An 18,981-nucleotide genomic window follows, 5' to 3' on the forward strand; every position below is an offset into this window, starting at 1 on the left:
TCCCAAAACAATGGATTCAGTGCATCCCTAATGTATGAAATGTATGCATTCTAGTAAAATAAAATATATTGTTAATTATTATTTGGGCTAAATAATAAATAAATGGGCCCCTAAACAGTGTTATTGTAAATAGATAGGTGGGCTTATGATATATATAGAGTCTAATTTAATATTTACCTTTTACACAGTTTTACCATGAGCCTTCATCAGGGGGGTTTCTGAGGCCCAGACTGACCTGAGTCAGCATTCCTCATGCACCCCGCCCTCCCCTCACCCGTTACGCCCAGAGATTCAGCGTTGGAATGGGTGTTTGGGGGGGGGGGGCAATTACTCTATCTGCACTAGCAGAGCTGAAATTTTGGTTTCATAACTGGAATTTTTACCAGGAGCGGCTATTTACTGCCCCTGGTAATTTTCGGGGTGCTGCCACCTTCTCACCTTATAGTAGCAGTGCCCCTTGTTGCCACTATGTGATGTACACTCACACTCTTGACCTGAAAAAATTCAGCATGATGACCTGGTCTGAACAAGTTTTGAATTTCACATCAGTGTGTTTATTTTTAAATTAATGTGGTAATGTGATTTATGTTAGAATTTGTATCCATATAGAAAAAAATCTTTGATCCATTAAATTAGTGCAAGCAAGATACAAAGGCCTTTTTGGGGACCACAGCTCATTAGACATTTTGATCACATCACATTACCACAGCTCGCAGACATTACTGATCACATCAGTGTAAACTAGGGATGCACTAAATCCTAGATTCGTGTTTTTTGCACACACTTTTTTTTACCCTAAATTGTGCTGATTTGCGTAATTAAATTAGGATCTGGATTCAGACAAATCTTTAGTGGAATATAAGTTACTTTGCTGAATACAAAGGGCTAACACGGCTACAAAACAACAGAAATTATCTTAAATTACTATAGTGTTTATTATCTATATCTGAGATTTGATTTGAGACAATTGCACTTGTTTTCTTACTTTGTAATATTTTCAAGGCTTACACAGATGATATTCAGCAGGATTTGTGATGGTGGCTTTATTTTTAATAATATTCATATTTTGCACTTGAAATCATCTGTGTAACATATGTTACTAAAATTAATACAATCAAAGCAACACATTTTATTGCAAAAGTTACGCTAATTTTGCTCCTAGATATGCAAGAGGATGTCTGTAGATGCATGCATGTAGTTTAATTACAGGGTTGCTAATTGAAACAGCACTGGATCTAATTAAAATTGTTTATCTTCCCTCTAAGACAGAAGTATTTTGAAGCAATATTTTACTACAATAGAATAAACCATGCTATTGTCTTAGGGGGTCTGTCAATTGACATTAGGTTGATGTGTAAGAAAGAGGTACATTAAAAAGATAATCTTCAAGATTTTTATGTATTGTTGGTGTCCTGTCAAATTTAGAACCTTGGGGGAAGATCCTGAGAAGCAGGCCTTTGCAACTCTTCGAAAGCTGTTGCTTCCAATTGCTTGCAGATACATTAAACATAAGAAGCTTAATAGTATCTGCACTGAAGAGATGCCTTGGAGATCCCAGCTGAACCTTCTACTGGCATACATTCACTTCAGCATGTTTAGAAGTAAGCTGGATAAGCTGCCCAGCAACGAGTCTGGGTGGGCTCACAACTCTGCAAGGTACTTTGTGTTCAATGAAAGAATGTTTAAAATCATGTTTTTGAGTCAGATCATTTTATTTAAAGAAGAAAAATTGCAGATTTAATATAGAAGGCATTACTGTATAATGATTTACATGTTTATTAATTTTTCATGTATTGATATAGTAACACTAACAACACAAAAATATTTTTTTTCTTTAATATCACATGGAACCAATAATATAACTAGTGCATCATAGGCCCACATCAAAGTTTTGTACTGGGGTTCCCCTTGCATGGGTCCTTACCTCTTACCTCCCTCGCCACTGCAAGGAACAAGTATAGAGTTATAAAGTTCAATTTCACTACAAAGGATTCATTGCAAATGGAGGCCTTCCTGTTAATGTCCCATAAGTAGAGATATTACTTTAGCTGTTACATATCATTCCATACTATGCCAATGCACAACATGCCATATCATTTATTTCACTCAAATACTCAGGTAGTGTCACGGTGACCAGCCAAATATTTAGATAAGGTTTGTTCTATATGAAAGTATAGCTTTTCCTACTTTTTGCATATATATATATATATATATATATATATATATATATATATATATATATATACATCACAAGAAAGTGTAACATGAGCAATTTTCACTGGCAGCAACATGGAGAGTCATTGCAGGAGACAGAATTGGTATATTTCCCATGATACAACAATTGATGTTTCAGCAGGCCAACTCTAAGGCTGATGCCACACGCGGCGTAGGGCTGATTTTTTCGGCAAGTGGAAAAACGCTTGCCGAAAATTCAGCCCTACGCCTGCTACTTGTGCCTGCACCTGAATGAATGGGATACGCTCGGGTGCAGGCACATGTAGCCGATATACGCACGAAAACGCGTGAGAATGCAAAGTCTCGCGTTTTCTTGCGTATATCGGCTACATGTGCCTGCACCCGAGCGTATCCCATTCATTCGGGTGCAGGCACAAGTAGCAGGCGTAGGGCTGAATTTTCGGCAAGCGTTTATCCGCTTGCCGAAAATTTCAGCCCTACGCCTCGTGTGGCATTAGCCTTATGTGGCAGTCTATCCAATGGATCCCTAACCCACACTGGTGTCTTCCCAGTGTTTGGAGAATTGTGTTTTTTGGAAATTTGCATGAAATTCCCTAACCCTAAGGGGCACATTTACTAATCCACGAACGATCCGAATGTGTCAGAATGCGTTTTTTCCGTAATGATTGGTATTTTCCGCGAGTTTTTCGTCGCCGTCGCGAGTTTTTCGTATATTTTTCGCGACTCTTTTGTCTCCGTCGTGAAAAAATCGTATTGTTGCGCCGAGTACGAAAGTTTTGGATTCATTCAAGCTTCAGTATCGTGACTTTCTTTGGCCAGGTTAGAGCTGCAGAGTGCCATTTATTCCTCTGCGAGGCTTCCAAAATCATGCAAAGTCGGAAAGGTTTTTCCGCCGTTTGCGATCGTTCAATATGATAAAGTCGCAACGGCAATGAAATAGTCTTGCAAAATATGATAAAGTCGCGACGGCAATGAAATAGTCGCGCAAAATACAATAAAGTCGCGACGGCGGCGAAAAAGTCTCGAAAAATTTGCAACGGTGACGAAAAAGTTGCGAAATTTTCGTTTCCAATCCAAATTTTTGCCATTCGGGATTCGAATTCGTGCTTTGGTAAATCTGCCCCTAAGTGTAGTAGTTTTCATTGGCAATTAATTTATTCTGACCAGTGCAGGCACATGGAGTGAATTTTGGTACTGATTCTTGGCCTGTATTTATCGGGAGGCTGAAAGACAGGCCCATGTGGCATTACCTTTATGAAGGCTATTAATGTGTGGAGAGAATTCAGATTCATGCAGCTAGACAGGTATAAGGAATGAAAGATTAAGGAAAGACTGTTGTTTTCTTTGGAGAAAAAACATTATAAGAGAGGAAAGAACCAAATGCCACCCATTTAGACTTGCTTAACTAAACTTTCATTTAAAGCATTAAAAATGTTTCTTTGCAGTGAGGGCAGTAAGCTTGGGGAATACCATTCCAGGTAACTATACTTATCCAAAATAAATAAATGTCAACCTTTTTTTATTTACTAGATTTCAATTAAGGTACAACATAAGCCAAAAAGCAAGTTTTCAGTCAATTAAAATTTATTTTAATGTATTATTTTATATTTCATAAATAACACTTTATGCAAAACTAAAATATACAGCTCAGTCTTATACCAGGGCTTTCAAACACAAATACAAACATTATATTCATGATATTGTCTTTTTAAATTTAACAACTTTACACCAGTTTAATGAGATTTAACTTTAGTCACCGCTCCAGGCTAAGAGCACTTAATGTTCATTTGTATGTAAATCTTTTAATCATGTGTGTATAATTAAGCAGATCCTGGTATAATATCATGCAGTGCATTCAAAGCCTGTCAGTCAATTTTATTTACAAAATGAAAGCAAGATATGCTGTAGTAACAGCATTCCTTTGGAAGAAATAACAATATTTAATATAAATTTCTATACCTTTAACAATTTCAGAAAGCCCCCCACTACATATACAACTGCAGCCATGCATTTGTATATGTACAAAATAAAACATTTTTATAGCCTTAATATTTCAGTATGATTTAGTAGGTTTATAAGATTTCATATACTCAATACTTTTCCAATATTTGTATAATCAGCTGCAGTACCATCTCTTCCTAGTTCACTAGCTAGTAAAAAGTTCATGTCTTTTCTTGCTCTTGTCATTTGGTAGTATATTACTTGCTGTGGCCAAAATTGGCATTTTTTCTGCACTTTGCCCACTGTGTGGGGCATTGTGCAAATAGCCTCTGAGATGTTACTTGGCACAGAGATCTGTGGACTGTGCTTTTAATTGAACCCTGCCTGCATTGGGCAGCACTTAGGTGTATTCCCTACCCTCCCTGTACCTTGCGTGCCATTTAGATTTTAAGGTACAGGCCACATTGGGGCCATGTCCTTACTGCTCTAATGGAGCTCTAAGATATGTGGTAAGGACATTTCTGGAGTGCGATTCCTAATTGTTATCCTTCCCTTGGTACAAAGAGCAGCAAGCTTGGGCGGAGGGGTGCAAGTTCTGCTAAACGAGCACACTCTTGCATTCTTTACTCTTCTGTTTAGCTGTCACTTTCAATTTCAGTATGCCCCATTCAGTCCATATGGTCTATTTGTATTGAACCTATCAGTAGTTCTTGCCTCTAGGACATAAGCTCTATAGGGCTCATTTGCGACCCTGGGGGGGGCACAGTTCCTGCAAAATGAGCACTAAGGGGCATGCACTTTGCTCCCCACGGTTGCAAATGAGCCCTATAGAGCTTATGCACAGTAGTTGTGTGGTAGACATAACACAAACACAGGGTTTCTCTTCAGAGGTCCAGGAAAATCCATACCACAGGTTCTACTGATGTGACAAATGGACCAGATCTAGAATAAATATTCATCTAACTCTAAGGGGCATACTGAAATTAAAAGTAATAGCTAAACAGAAGTAAAAATGCCCTTTATTATTGGGATTTTTTTAAACCTTTACCAACTTTTGATTAGTAAACCTTAACTTCAACATTAAATCTGAAGTCATATTTACTAATTTTATATGCAGGAAAGACCCATTTTAAAAGCAACCAAAACCTATAAACTCAATATAAAGAAAACAGATTTGCACACAAGCCTAGCAATTATTTTGACATATATTAGAAAATTGTATCATTTCTCACGGGATCTCAGTATGAATCTTCACAACCCTGTTTTAAACCAATTACTGTGTTCAGATTGAAATTTTCAGCACACTTTTTTCAGGTTGCTATTACATTTAATACAAGCCTGTGAGTGCAGAAAACCTCAGTTATTGATCTGCTTTTTATTAGAAATAAAAAAGTGATAGTTGACATGCCAAAAACTTTCTTCCTCGGGTTTTTGAAAGTGAAAATCTAAGCTAGTAAAAGCAAATGTAGTTTAACTTGTGTACAAAATATAAAATGGTTATAAGATATTAAGATATCAATATATTCTTTTTATTTTGGGAGATTATGTTAATAGGATTAGTGGCCAAAACTTAAGGGAAAAAAATCCACTTCAGTATGCCATCATTTTTAAATTATACCTTTTAAAATACCATTCTCAATTTAAAGTTGTTTTTAACGCCCCTTGTTTCTCATAAAAACAAACACTTGCCTTTTGGACAAACCTGCGCTCTGCAGCTTAAGATAGTTGAAAAATTCAGTGCGTGGTGCAGTTCTGGCAGGTGGAAGGCAGCCTGTCCTCTCAGCCTGCCATAGGGAAAGTGGTAATCAAGGGCCTCTTTTGAATCCCTGTGCCCATCGGCACAAGGATCTACATAACCCCCTCCCCACCTGATCATTATAAATACTCATGCAGTGATGTACTTATGGGAAAATGCACAGTAAATGGGGACAGGTTCAAAGTGTGAAAAAACATGCAATTATTGTCAGAAAGTCTATGCCATGTTCAGTGTTTTTTTTATTATTGCAAAGCTTCCAAGGGCTTAATTAATATTGCCCTGGACAAGTGCTAGGGCACTAAGGGGTGCAAAATTGCATGTATTAATTTCATTGCGTTCAGGGCTGTAGTAAATTATATCTTGCATTTTGACACAAGTTAGCCCTGTTTAGATTTACTTCTATGATATATACCATGGCCTGGATAAATTAAACCCTTCATAGACAGATGTACTTATGAAGTACTGGGCATTATTTCCCTGCCTGCCTCTGAACCTTGTTTCTGTGTGCTTTGGCCTTTTTGCCTTCACCTGCCATTATGTTGTAATCTTTACCACTCTGCTTTTCTTTATTTAACCATACAGCCTTTTTGTTCTTTTGTGTGGAACTCCTGCCTATTCCTGCCTTTTTATTGAAATGCAGTCGTATTAAGGCTGTCTTGACTAGTTTATTTGATCCAGCATTGCAGAACCAAAGTAGTGGACTGCTTAAAGGAAAAGTAACACTAACATTTTTTCAGTAAAAAATTAATTCTACCCTGCCCCAATAATTGCCCTATCCTGCACACCATTTATTATTTTGAATGCTTTATTAGAAAATACCTGCTAAAACTTGGCTTCCGGTCATTTGAAATAGGGCAATACGGTGATGCAGGGCAGAATCCACTATGCGACGATCGATTGATCTATCCTAGCCTTCCTTCTGTATGGGAAGGAGTCGGGCTAGGATCAACGTATCGCCCTATTTCAAATGACCGGAAGCCAAGATATAGCTGGTATTTCCTAATAAAGCATTCAAAATAATAAATGTTGTGCAGGATAGGGCAATTATTGGGGCAGGGTAGAATAGATTTTTTACTTAAAAAATTTTAGTGTTACGTTTCCTTTAATCGGAAACCAAATATGGCAGCTATAGGCAGGAAAGTGTTGGATGGCCTTGGACCTGTAACCACCAAAGAATTCCGTAGGTTTACCATTTATTTTACAAATATAATGTTCTTCCAAAATAATATACTTTTATCATATACACAGTTTTCTAAATTAACCAGAACTATCTGTATAGAAAACGTTCAGCCACCCCCCCTTCCAGTTTACTTCCAGGTGATTAAAAATTATGTTAATTAAACTGGCTTCAATAATGATCCTTTGAGTCTGTGATAATCTCAGCACTTTAAAACTGTTTTATTCATGTTCAGTTTTATACCTTTAGCTGTATTTTCTAAAGTAATCTCCCCAGTAACAGTATTAAATGCCTTAGCATTCTAAATACATTCCATCATTAGCATTTCTCTATTAGAAGTTCTGACTAACATCCCTTGGGTTCATGCAGTGTTGGCCTGGTGCTTTAACCTTATCCAGTTTTTTTGCCCTTGTTAAAGTTGTAGTCAAATATCAATTTCGCAAATGTCTGAATTATTTTCATAACTATGAGCATTGTGTCAATGGCTCCTCCCTAGTGAAAACATTAAAGAACTCTGTATTCAACACATCGGCCTTATCTTTTTTCTTATTCATTTTTTCATCCAGGTCATCTTTTGCCAGTATTTTAAGCTTTACATTTTGACTATTTATATATGTGGAAAACTTTTTAAGATTTCCTTCATTTCTAATTGCTGTGACTTATATATGAAGATTTAATTGTGGAAGGCTAATTTACTGATAAATTTACCCTGAGATTTGAATTACAGGGCATATTAGTGTATTTTATCTAATTTCATTTACATTGGTCAACAACAATAATATATCCTACAATTTATTCCATAGCAATAAAAGTTTTGTTTTGTATTCTATAATGTGATGGAAAAAACAAATTGGCCATAACAAATTTTAGGCAATGCTATGGCCAAAGCCCTCACTATCCTATGATATTCAACTGAGGGGGGTTGAATGAAAGTAATTCATTATGCAGTGGCAAAATTCCAAAACAAATTCTGCCGATAATGATGGTTACAGTCCCAACATAAACTTCAGCCAATGATCAATGTAGGAGTTTGTATATCTGTAGACTTCTCTGTATTCTCATCCAGGGTCTGCAATACCCTTCACTAGGCAGACTCTTTGAGAATATGACACAAAGTAGTAGACTTGTGATCTGCCTCATGAATATTCCTTTTCTTGAGCCTTGATGGAGGTACGACTTCTGCCCTATGATAGTTAGTTCTCTTCCTTGAACTAGTTAAATTTTTATGTAATATATGTGTATATATTAGTGTCATGGTGGACCTGCCTAGAAGCCTGGTCTTCTGCAAATTGATATTACTCTTGTTACTATATTTAATTAAATGTTCAGCTGCACACTAAAATTAGCGATTCTGCTTCTGAAAACACTTTTAGGTTATAGGATACAGGTTACTGGCTTTTTCTACCAGGTACTCTCTTTGCTGCACCAGCATTTGTCCCTGTGTTTAGTGATCAGTAGTAAGTTATTTACAAATCCATTCCCAGTAAACAAGCAGGCTTCCAGGCAGCATGGGGAAGACAGCAGCGGCAGTTTCAACTAACCCGGCACCAACTTTTGTATGCAAGATTAATGGAATATTTATATTAGCCATGAAATACTGTTTTTATTGCTAGTATTAAACAAAATTATGCCATGGTGATTATTTACAAAATACTTGCTCACTTTAACTTTACCTCATACAAAGTGCAACTAAGACATTAAAAAAAAAACACAGATATCCTGTAAATTGTCATTCTTAATTTATGACAAGAAAGCTGTTTGGGTTACAGGTCCCCTTTATTTAGAGACAAAGTTTTCATCTTTATTCAGTCATAGGAATATTTTTCCCTTTTACTCTTATGAAGGGCAACATTTTTCAGTTAGTCCCTAAATTGCTCTAATACATTTCCTCCAAGGAAAGACTTTACATTTTGGCCCCTTGTGACAAGCAGTAAAAAAACAACAGATCACATTGGGCACATATTGTGTAATACGGTGTTTACAAATAAATAATTAAGATCAGTATATAGTTTATATATAACAAGGCAGAAAGGCTATCGAAAATTAGCAACAAACCTTAACTGACTAAAAAGTGTGCACTTTGGCAAAAAGCAAAACACTCATCTTGTAGTCCGTGGAATACATCTTGATTCAAAAGGTGGACATTCAAACTAGTTAGCATTTCATAGCAACATGAAAGTTTCAAGTGCAAATGCATGGTAGGCTATTGTGGAGAAGTTTGGAAGTCTCAAGGAGAAAGGTAAATTATTCAGTCCCCTTTAAGGAAGTTAAACGTTTTCTTTCCTTGTAGACCCCTAATGCCAATGCAGATACCTGTATGTTACTATTTCTTTATCATGAGTTACAGCTCAATGGAAGAGCAGTTATATTCTCCATAAAATCCTATACTACCCTGTTGAAGAAAAGTAAGAGTAGTTAATTAAAACAGAGTAATAAAAACAGTATCAAGTAATTTTGGGTTCACTTTAGATGCCACAGACAGTTAAAAGGTGTGTCCGCTTCATCCATCAGTGAGTTCTGCCTGGCTGAATGAGATCCAGATTACCTAATTGCAGTACTCTTTGGATGAATAAAGTTCTGGAGCTGAGGCAAGTACAGAATAAACATCACTTCTGAGAGACTTGACCCGTTCATCTAGGCAAAAATGATCTTATTGATTAAATGCCCACGAGTGCAATGAACTCCCTTGGTTATCCAGAATGTATAGCTTTATTAAAGAGACAGCATTGTTATAATGGTTGGATCCCGATATAGTTGTTCAACCAAGGCAACTACATTTGCGTGCCATATACACATTATAGAAAATTATTATTCAGTAGAGTACAAAATTCGTACATTGATCATTGCATTCAGTTTTCTCCATAGCCCAGCAATTTTAGGATCTCTAATGATTAGAATAAAATATAACAGTCTAAAGTTAAGCATTGCTATGTGTCCTATGTAAAAGGGAAATTGAAATACTACAGCATATACTGTGTTTAACACAGTTCATATATACATAAAATGTTGTGTATTGTTTGTGGGTTGTATAACATGTTTAAAGACATATCCTTTGTTTTAATACTGTATTATTGTAAATGTTTTTCTTTCCTTTTCTTGGCAGCATATGTATAGTAGCTCTTTTGCCTTACATTTTCTGGCATTCTGAAACTATATGATAGATCATACAACTGTGAATTCCTTTGCTGCTTCTTTGACACTGCTTTCTAACTGTCAGGGTCTTTTTGGCCTCAATGAAGTACTTGTTGGCGAAAAAAAGGCCCATATGTCAAAGAATTACATAGCTTTCATTATATCCTGTCAAAAAGGAATTCTACAAAGCTAAGTAAAATTCAGTTCATTTTTTTTCTCTCAGAGTAAAGGAAGGAGCAAGGTGTTATTAGAAAGGTTCTGTTGGTATATATTAAACAACCTATTAAAAAATGTCATGGGCATATATTTACAACATAGCAAAGACACAAGACTGTGATTTGTTCGTGGTAATCAAACAATACAAAAATTGTATTTCTTTTTTAATAGACAGTGTCTCTTAAAAATGGTGGTTAACCAGCCTGCCAATCAGCCAATATACTGTATATGCATAACTAAACTTTAAAGGACATGTAAACACTATATTTTTCTACCATGTCTATAAGTTGGGCACATCTCCCCCACCCACAGCTCATCATTTGTACTGCATATATGCCCTCTGTTCACCATTACCATCACATTTTCCTTAAAACAAATAGCATAGTTACATAGGGTTGAAAAAAGACCATCAAGTTCAACCCATCCAAGTAAACCCAGCACACACAACCCACACCTACCAATCTCTACACTCACATACATAAACTATATATACAAGCACTAATACTAACTGTAGATATTAGTATCACAATAGCCTTGGATATTCTGATTGTTCAAGAACTCATCCAGGCCCCTCTTAAAGGCATTAACAGAATCTGCCATTACCACATCTCTAGGAAGGGCATTCCACAACCTCACTGCCCTCACCGTGAAAAACCACCTACGCTGCTTCAAATGGAAGCTCCGTTCCTCTAATCTAAACAGTTTTTACCCAGCGGCCATTTTCTCTCTCAAACATCTTCAGTGACATTTACATCTGCAAACAGCACATGTGTGCTGTAAAGTTCATGCATCTTACTTGGTTGAGCCCTGTAACAGTGAAATTGAAGTTAGGAGAAGAGGTTAGGAGAAAAAACATGTTTCTCCAGCAGAGTACACAGCTAGGGCAGAATATCTATGGCAGTGATCCCCAACCAGTGGCTTGTGAGCAACATGTTGCTCCCCAACCCCTTGGATGTTGCTCCCAGTGGCCTCAAAGCAGGTGCTTATTTATGAATTTGTGGTAAGAAGGCAAGCTTTTGGTTGCATAAAAAAAATGTGTATAATGCCAAACATAGCCTTCTGTAGGATGAAAGTCCACATAGGGGCTATTAATTAGTCAATTAAAGCTCTTATTGGCACCCCCAGGAACATTTTTCATGCTTGTGTTGCTCCCCAACACTTTTTCCATTTGAATGTGGCTCACGTGTATAAAAGGTTGGGGATCCCTGATCTATGGGAACCAGCACTGCCATCTCTTCATTAGCTGCTATACTAGAGGGTGTGTTTGGTAACCTGAATTGAGAAGAACTAAGCATGCTCAGTTAACCAAGAGCCAAAGCAAAGTCCTAAAGGAGGGGAATGAGTGAGTTATAGAAGGAGAAGGAATCCTAAGTGATTAAGGGGATGCTGCAGCCTTACTATTAACAACAGGAGTGGCAGGTATTTAAAGATTTCAAATAGGCTGTTCACATTTTTTGAAGGGTGTACAAGTTTAACTGTTCTATCCATTTTATTTTATATCCAACTCACAATGCTTTTGATATTGTTTTTATATTCTTCTTTTTTGGAAATTTATAAAAACATATAGCAGTTTTACCACCAGTCCCTTAATAAAAAAGCTGAGACTTACGCTTTAGGTGGGGAATAATTGAAAAAAGAGTCCATTTGACTCTTTTTCAAAGCCAGACATCGAGAATGAGCACACCAGCCCACAAATATATATCTTAATAGGTAGATATCAACTGTTAGTGATATGATTCTCCAGCAATGTTTGCCCCCCTCTTATCGTACTGCATCTAAATGTATATCCATCACGATATAGAGTCAATTACAGCAATGAAATGCTGCAGTTAGCAGTAGAATGTTTAACAACCATAATTTAATATAGGTTCAACCACCTCTATTATAAAATCTATATTTAAATAATTATTGGATAATCATAGTTAGAATTATGAAGGGGTCAGCTGGTGTGTAAAGATAGCCAACTTCAACTGTTAATTAATCCTGTAGGGTCTATTCAGAGATAAAGAGAACTTTTGCAGCAATATTAATTGGTCTTTGTGCACACACAAATGACACTAAAAACCATGGGAAAAGACTGAGTGACCTTTCATGGCAATGGCTTAATAAACATAAATTATCATATTTTTCTTTTAAGTATTTTTTATATTTTCTAGAATGAAGTGGTCCACACTAAATTGTCTTTGACATGAATGTTCCAATTTTTTGATGTGTATATCCCATTGTCCCATATATCATTGGCTAAAATATAAACAGACTTGCAGCTATTCCAGGAGGTGCCTTTGCCAATTTGGTACTACTCATATAAGCAGACAGGGAAACGATTTGCATATAGAATTTGGGATTAGTATTAAGTATTAAAAGCACTAAACATAATTTTTAGTTATAATTATTGACTTGCAAGTTTAGAGTACAGAATGGTATGGAGGATCAGACAATGAAATTACAGCATAAGAACCACAGTAATTGAGACAGACAGTTGATGGCTTATACTTTTTAAGATTTTGCACATTAGAGAATACCTTAGTTTATAAAACTTACATAGTAAAATAAGCTTTACATCTTGTTTTTATTTAACAACTGGTACAGTGTGTTTGTATACTAGTTTTTTATATTTATGAACTACTGTTACTTGTTGGCAATTAAAGCAATACAGGTATTGGACCCCTTATCCGGAAACCCATTATTCAGAAAGTTCAGAATTATGGAAAGGCCATCTCCAATAGACTCCATTTTACTCAAATAATTCACATTTTTAAAAATGATTTCCTTTTTCCTCTCTAATAATAAAACAGTAGCTTATACTTGATCCCAAAGAAGATATAATTAATCCTTATTGGAGCCAAAACAATTCTATTGGGTTTAATTACTGTTTAAATAATTTTATTAGCAGACTTAAGGTAGGGGATCTGAATTTTGGAAAGACCCCTTATCCGGAAAACCCCAGGTCCTGAGCATTCTGGATAACAGGTCCCAAACCTGTACTGTCAGCAGCATATAAATAATACAAGTAAAAGGAGGCAATTATATGTCAGCCTTTATTTCATGCCTTGAATCCTATTCCCATAAATTGATGAGTTCTTATAGAGGGAATAATAATATTATGGGGTTTAAAGGCTGTAGGAGAACATGAAAGTCATTTGCTCAATTGGGAACAGAAGAAATGGCTTCACTTCTCTATCGCTGTTGGGAAAACAACAAAAAGATCAGCTGCTAGGCTGATTGCTGTGTAGGAAAATGAAGTTTCCAGACTGGAACTTGAGTAGAGTAATGAATCTTGCAGAATATGGCACATATAATTTTCAGTTCTGAGAGCAATCCTTATTTCCCATTTTCCTGCTATTTTCTTATATCCTTATTTAGGATATAAAAAAAAGGGCAAAGTTTAGACGTTGCTATCAAATAACCTATTGCTATCAATCAGCACAAAGCTTTTACCAGTTTAGTTTAGTTAGAAAGAAGAAGGAGAACAAATGACCTACTGCTGTAAGTTACTGGACTGCAGGATACTCTGCATATTTCTTAAAAACCCCTTATCCCTAATGTCCTTTGATATACCTAAGTAGATTTTTGAATGCCTGATTCTGTCTGATAGGCACATCACTAAACACTTCAGGGCCCATGTACATCCACAAGTGTAGCTGTGGTCCCTGCAATATTCATATTGTCAGTTGCACTTAACACCACTTTCATTAAAGGTACTTGCGTCAAAATACACTCCGTGCACTTCCATATAGTTGTACTTGGCCTGGCTCAGGCCTCGCTGCCTTGTGTTCTGAATGGCCTCTTGTATTGGTTATTGGTTGCTTTATATGTTACTCTGTATGTCCAATGTATTAAACCCACTTATTGTACAGCGCTGCAAAATATGTTGGCACTTTATAAATAAATGTTAATAATAATAATAATGGAGAGCTTCTGTGCCAATTTACGCGGGGGAACCTTAAAGCTACTGACACCTCCTGATCAGGCTCTAGCTCTAGGGTTCCCTTGTGTTCAGGGTCAAGGGGTTCCCTTTGTGCCTAGTGTCAATAGGCACAGGGCACTTGCACCTAAAGGATCGGGTGTAGTCACCAATTACGCCAGACGGACTTGCATGCAGTTGTATCTGATTAGCAACAAAATGTGAGTGCATTTGCGGTAGTTTTTCAGAACTGGTCACGGTTGCTGTAGGCACAGTGCAATTGTGTCAAGAGCATCTACCCTTTGTGAGCACAACGATGTTGAAGTTGTGGGAGAAAATGCTACAATATGGGAAAAATATGGAAAATGTGCTCAAAATAGCACTTTGCTCACTGCACTTGCAGACGTACATGTGCCCTTTCAAATGATATATCAATTTATATTCATGGCACTTACATTAATATCACCTGCACCTCCTACACATATACTCACTACTTAATACTTGGACACAATGCTGGTATTGTTTTTTTTTTATATAGAACTAAACTACAAAATTGATTTGCCCGTTTTTTGGTTTTTTTTTGTAACCCTAAGGTTAAAAATGGTTGTTTTCAGTTTGCCGAAATCTAAATGACCATGCTAAATTGGCGGCCCAGACTAGTTTGGATCAATATGAATATGCAAAGGAGAATTCCCATTTTCTTTTTATTCATCCAGATCTTATGAGGCTGAATGATGGATTTGGTCCATTCAGAATAATGATGTACTTAATAGTGTTTCATAAGCTGGCAGACAGGCTATATTTTAATGTCACCAGCTCTCAGTTGCTTGAACAAATTTAATGGAAATGCTTCTGGTGGGCTGTGTGTCTTATCTCCTGCATCCCAAAGTCATACTAAAATATTTTTCTTTCTTTTGAATATTACATTATTTGTTCTTTTAGACAAGGTTATAGTATTGAAGATGCCCTGGGTGGAAAAGGGGAAAAGGGAACAGGAAAAACACAAGTAACACAAAACTATTACATTTCTAGAGTTAATTGTGAATACAGTGTATGTCTATGTTGCATGATAATTTCAGCTCTGGTAAGTACTGCAAGATCAGTATCTAGTGATGAACAGTGATGAACAGTGGAATTAAAAGAAGCATAAATACAGGCTTGTACATATTTTTCTCTGTAATTATAAAGCTATTGCTCATTTTTTTTTCTTTATAACTTGCTTTCTCAAAGTTTTACTCTCACAGATAGATTTGGCTAGATTAAACACATGAATTCTGACACGTACTCTTTTTTTTCTGCAGAGTTTTGGATCCTGAATTATTTGCTCTACATCATGCTGGCACTGTTGTCATGACAACAGAAACAACGGTCCTGGATGAGCGAATAGGGAGTCCAGGTCACCTTCATCCCTCACTTAAACTAGATCTTACATCAGGAACCAAACTAAGTGGTAAACACTTATAAATTAAAATCAAGATGTTCAATATTTTGCTCGTTGTTGCATTAATTACAATTGAATTGCAATATGAGAATGCTTCTATTTAATTGCAAATGACTTGTGAAATCTTTTCAGTTGTAAAGGACAAACCACATCAACTGAGAATTATTACAGTGTGCTGTATATGAATATAATCATTCTCTCAAACTTGCTGAAATGAAACTTATTTCAGTGCATCTAGTCCTGGTAAAGCATTATACAAATAATAATAATTTCCCAGAGTAGTAATAGTAGACCACTGGTCACACTATACTAACTTACCCAGAAAGGGCCTTTGCTAATTGGATGAGGAAGGTGGAGGTGTTGTTCAACTACACCTCTCTTACTGCTATACAAAAAAAAAATGAACAAGGGCACCAGAGGTTCTTGCAAACCAAACAAAGAAAAGTTTACTCACAGCACAGGGATACTCACGTACCTTTTGATGTAGTTATCAAACATAGCGCAGACTAAGAACACAGACTTGTAGCACCACTGTAAAGATTTGCCTGGTAGGTTTCCAGATACACCCTTCAGGGTTTTGTCTAATGGCCTGGATCCGTCACACTGGATCAGGGAATACACATAGGGGCATATTTATTATAATGTGTAAGCCAACATCACCATTAATATTGCCCATAGCAACCAATCAACAATTAAATTTGAACGGGCACCTACAAGTTAGAAGACAAAAGCAAAAATTGGTTGCTAAGGGCAACATCAATGGTTATGTTGGCTTACATACTATAAATATGCCCCATAATCTAAATTCTAATCAGTACTGTGGTCCTTTCACTACAGCTACCAATCCTTGTTGGAGAACAAGTCGCTTTCACTAGTTTATATCAACCTTACACTCATAGAAATGACAAAGCTAAACCTAAGCTACACCACCCCGTATCCCCAACTTCATTAAGGGCTTAATGCCTTTGGGGCCTATGTTCCAGCTACATCCACCCTGTTCCTTAGGTGGAAGCAAAGAGAAAGTGCTACTCCTTTTCCAGCACTAAAGTGTGACAAGAAGTGGTCACCCTACCTACTAGCCAATCACATATAGTTGTGTTCAGAATAATAGCAGTCCGACATCACTAACCTGATCAATCACTGTTTTTGCCATTTCTACATGGAAAATAATTTACTAGCAGGTGTAGCAGAGTAATATAAAACCAACAGACCCAACAGTCATGACATGCATGCTGTTGATTCTATGTAATTAAATCATTAATTGATTCAATTATACAGATTGTTGTTCATAATAATAGATTATTGTTCAAAATAATAGCAGTGTGGCATTCAATTAGTGAGGTCATTCATTCTGTGAATAAACAGGTGTCAATTATGGCCCTTCTTTAAGGAAGGAAGGCAGCAAATGTTGTGCATGCTAGTTATAGTGCATTTCTCTCTGGAAATGGGTTTTCCAAACATTGTTCAGAAGAACTGCGTACTTTGATTAAAACGTTTATTGCAGAGGGGAAACATATAAAGAAGTGCAGAAAATGATATGCTTCTCTGCTAAAATGATCTCAAATGCTTTAAAAATGGCAACCAAAACCTGAAAGACATGGAAGAAAACTACCATTCAAATGGATAAAAGAATAGCCCAAATGGCAAAGACTCAGCCAATGATCAGCTCCAGGAAGATCAAAGAAGGTCTAAAGTTACCTGTGAGTACTGTTATAATTAGAAGATGCCTATGTCAAGCTATCGGCAAGAAGCCCCTGCAAAGTCCTATTGTTGAAAAAAAGATGTGCTGAAGGGGTTACAATTTGCTAAAACACACAGTGATGGGCCTGAAGTGTAATGGTGCAATATTTTGTGGACTGATAAAAGCAAGATTGCTCTTTTTGGGTCTAGGGGCCACAGACAGTTTGTCAGATGATCCCCAAACACTGAATTCAAGCCACAGTACACTGAAGCATAGTGACGCAAGCATCATAATATGGGGATGTTTCTATGGGGATGATACTATGATGTTGGGCCTATTTATTGCATACCAGGGATCATGGATCAGTTTGAATACATCTAAATACTTGAAGAGGTCGTATTGCCTGATGCCGAAGAGGAAATGCCCTTGATATGGCTTGGATAATGACTCCAAACACACCAGTAAATGAGCAACTTATTGGTTTCATACCAACAAGTTTGACGTTATGGCGTGGTCAGTCCAATCCCCAGACCTTAATCCAATAGAAAACATGTTGGGTGACATCAAAAATGTTGTTTCTGAGGCAAAAAAAAGAAAATGCTGAAAAATTGTAGAATGTAGTTCAATCATTCTGTGGTGGAGTTACTTGTTTACAGCTGCCAGAAGTTGGTTGACCATGCAACACAGATGTGCTGAGTAGTTCTCAGATACAGTTGTTATATAACTAAATATTAGTTCAGTGATTCAAAGGAAAGCAAAATCTTGAAACATTTTCGAGTTTATACAGTAAAAGTTTCAGTTTTAAAAGAATATGTCTATGAAGATTCTCATTCATCCAGGTCATGATATACAGTATCTAGTAGAATTAAGTCTAAAACAACTGGACTTTTCTGAGTTTTTCTTGAAAACGTTTCACCACTCATCCGAGTGGCTTCTTCAGTTCAAATGACTGGTAGGGAATTCCCCGGTATTTAAACTCTTGATGGTAGTAGAGTCACAGACATCCAATCACAATGGTTCTATTGAACGTATTCAGTTAGGGGTTGGCTGAAACTGACAGGTGTAAGAAGGTATGATCCAATCACAATGGTACCAAGATTCTCATTGATGAAGGTGTTAATCCTTCAAAGTACATGACTGGAAGTGTGAACTGTTGTGAAACTGCCGGGGTAAGGATGTCAACGCGCCATTGTATGTTGGTGACAAGCGGTGTCTCAGGCCCCCTCCTCTGTTCAGGGATGGTTTTTCCAGGTTGGCATAAATGGCCTCTTTCACACCTCTTTCAAACCATCTGTCCGTCCTGACATATTGCTACTCAATTTGGGGAGAATACCCTAAAATTGGTACGGGAATATGAGAGGACGGCCAGAAAACTTGCGGATTACAGAAACCATCTTCGTTTTAACCTACGATGCCGATATCAGGGAATCACACCATGCAGCCTACGTCTGGGTTCTTCGGTTAAAGGTCACAGGGCCAAGGTGATCCTTCAGAAAGCCCAGAAACAACTGTTAAATGAACGGGTGAGGCAGACTAA

General features: G+C 36.9%; 1 protein-coding gene across 3 annotated transcripts in view; it reads left to right on the forward strand.

The window, feature by feature from the left end:
- c12orf63 (chromosome 12 open reading frame 63) overlaps nucleotides 1–18,981 on the forward strand; it is a 153,771-nt gene that overhangs the window by 64,385 nt on the left and 70,405 nt on the right. For all 3 annotated transcript variants that reach the window (XM_012959872.3, XM_018092229.2, XM_031898871.1), the window contains exons 34-35: nucleotides 1,426–1,656; nucleotides 15,624–15,772. In XM_012959872.3, coding sequence (XP_012815326.2) covers nucleotides 1,426–1,656; nucleotides 15,624–15,772 — 380 coding nt within the window. The remainder of the gene's footprint in view (nucleotides 1–1,425; nucleotides 1,657–15,623; nucleotides 15,773–18,981) is intronic.

This window comes from Xenopus tropicalis, chromosome 3 (genome assembly GCF_000004195.4).
Source record: "Xenopus tropicalis strain Nigerian chromosome 3, UCB_Xtro_10.0, whole genome shotgun sequence".
NCBI classification, from domain to species: Eukaryota; Metazoa; Chordata; class Amphibia; order Anura; family Pipidae; genus Xenopus; species Xenopus tropicalis.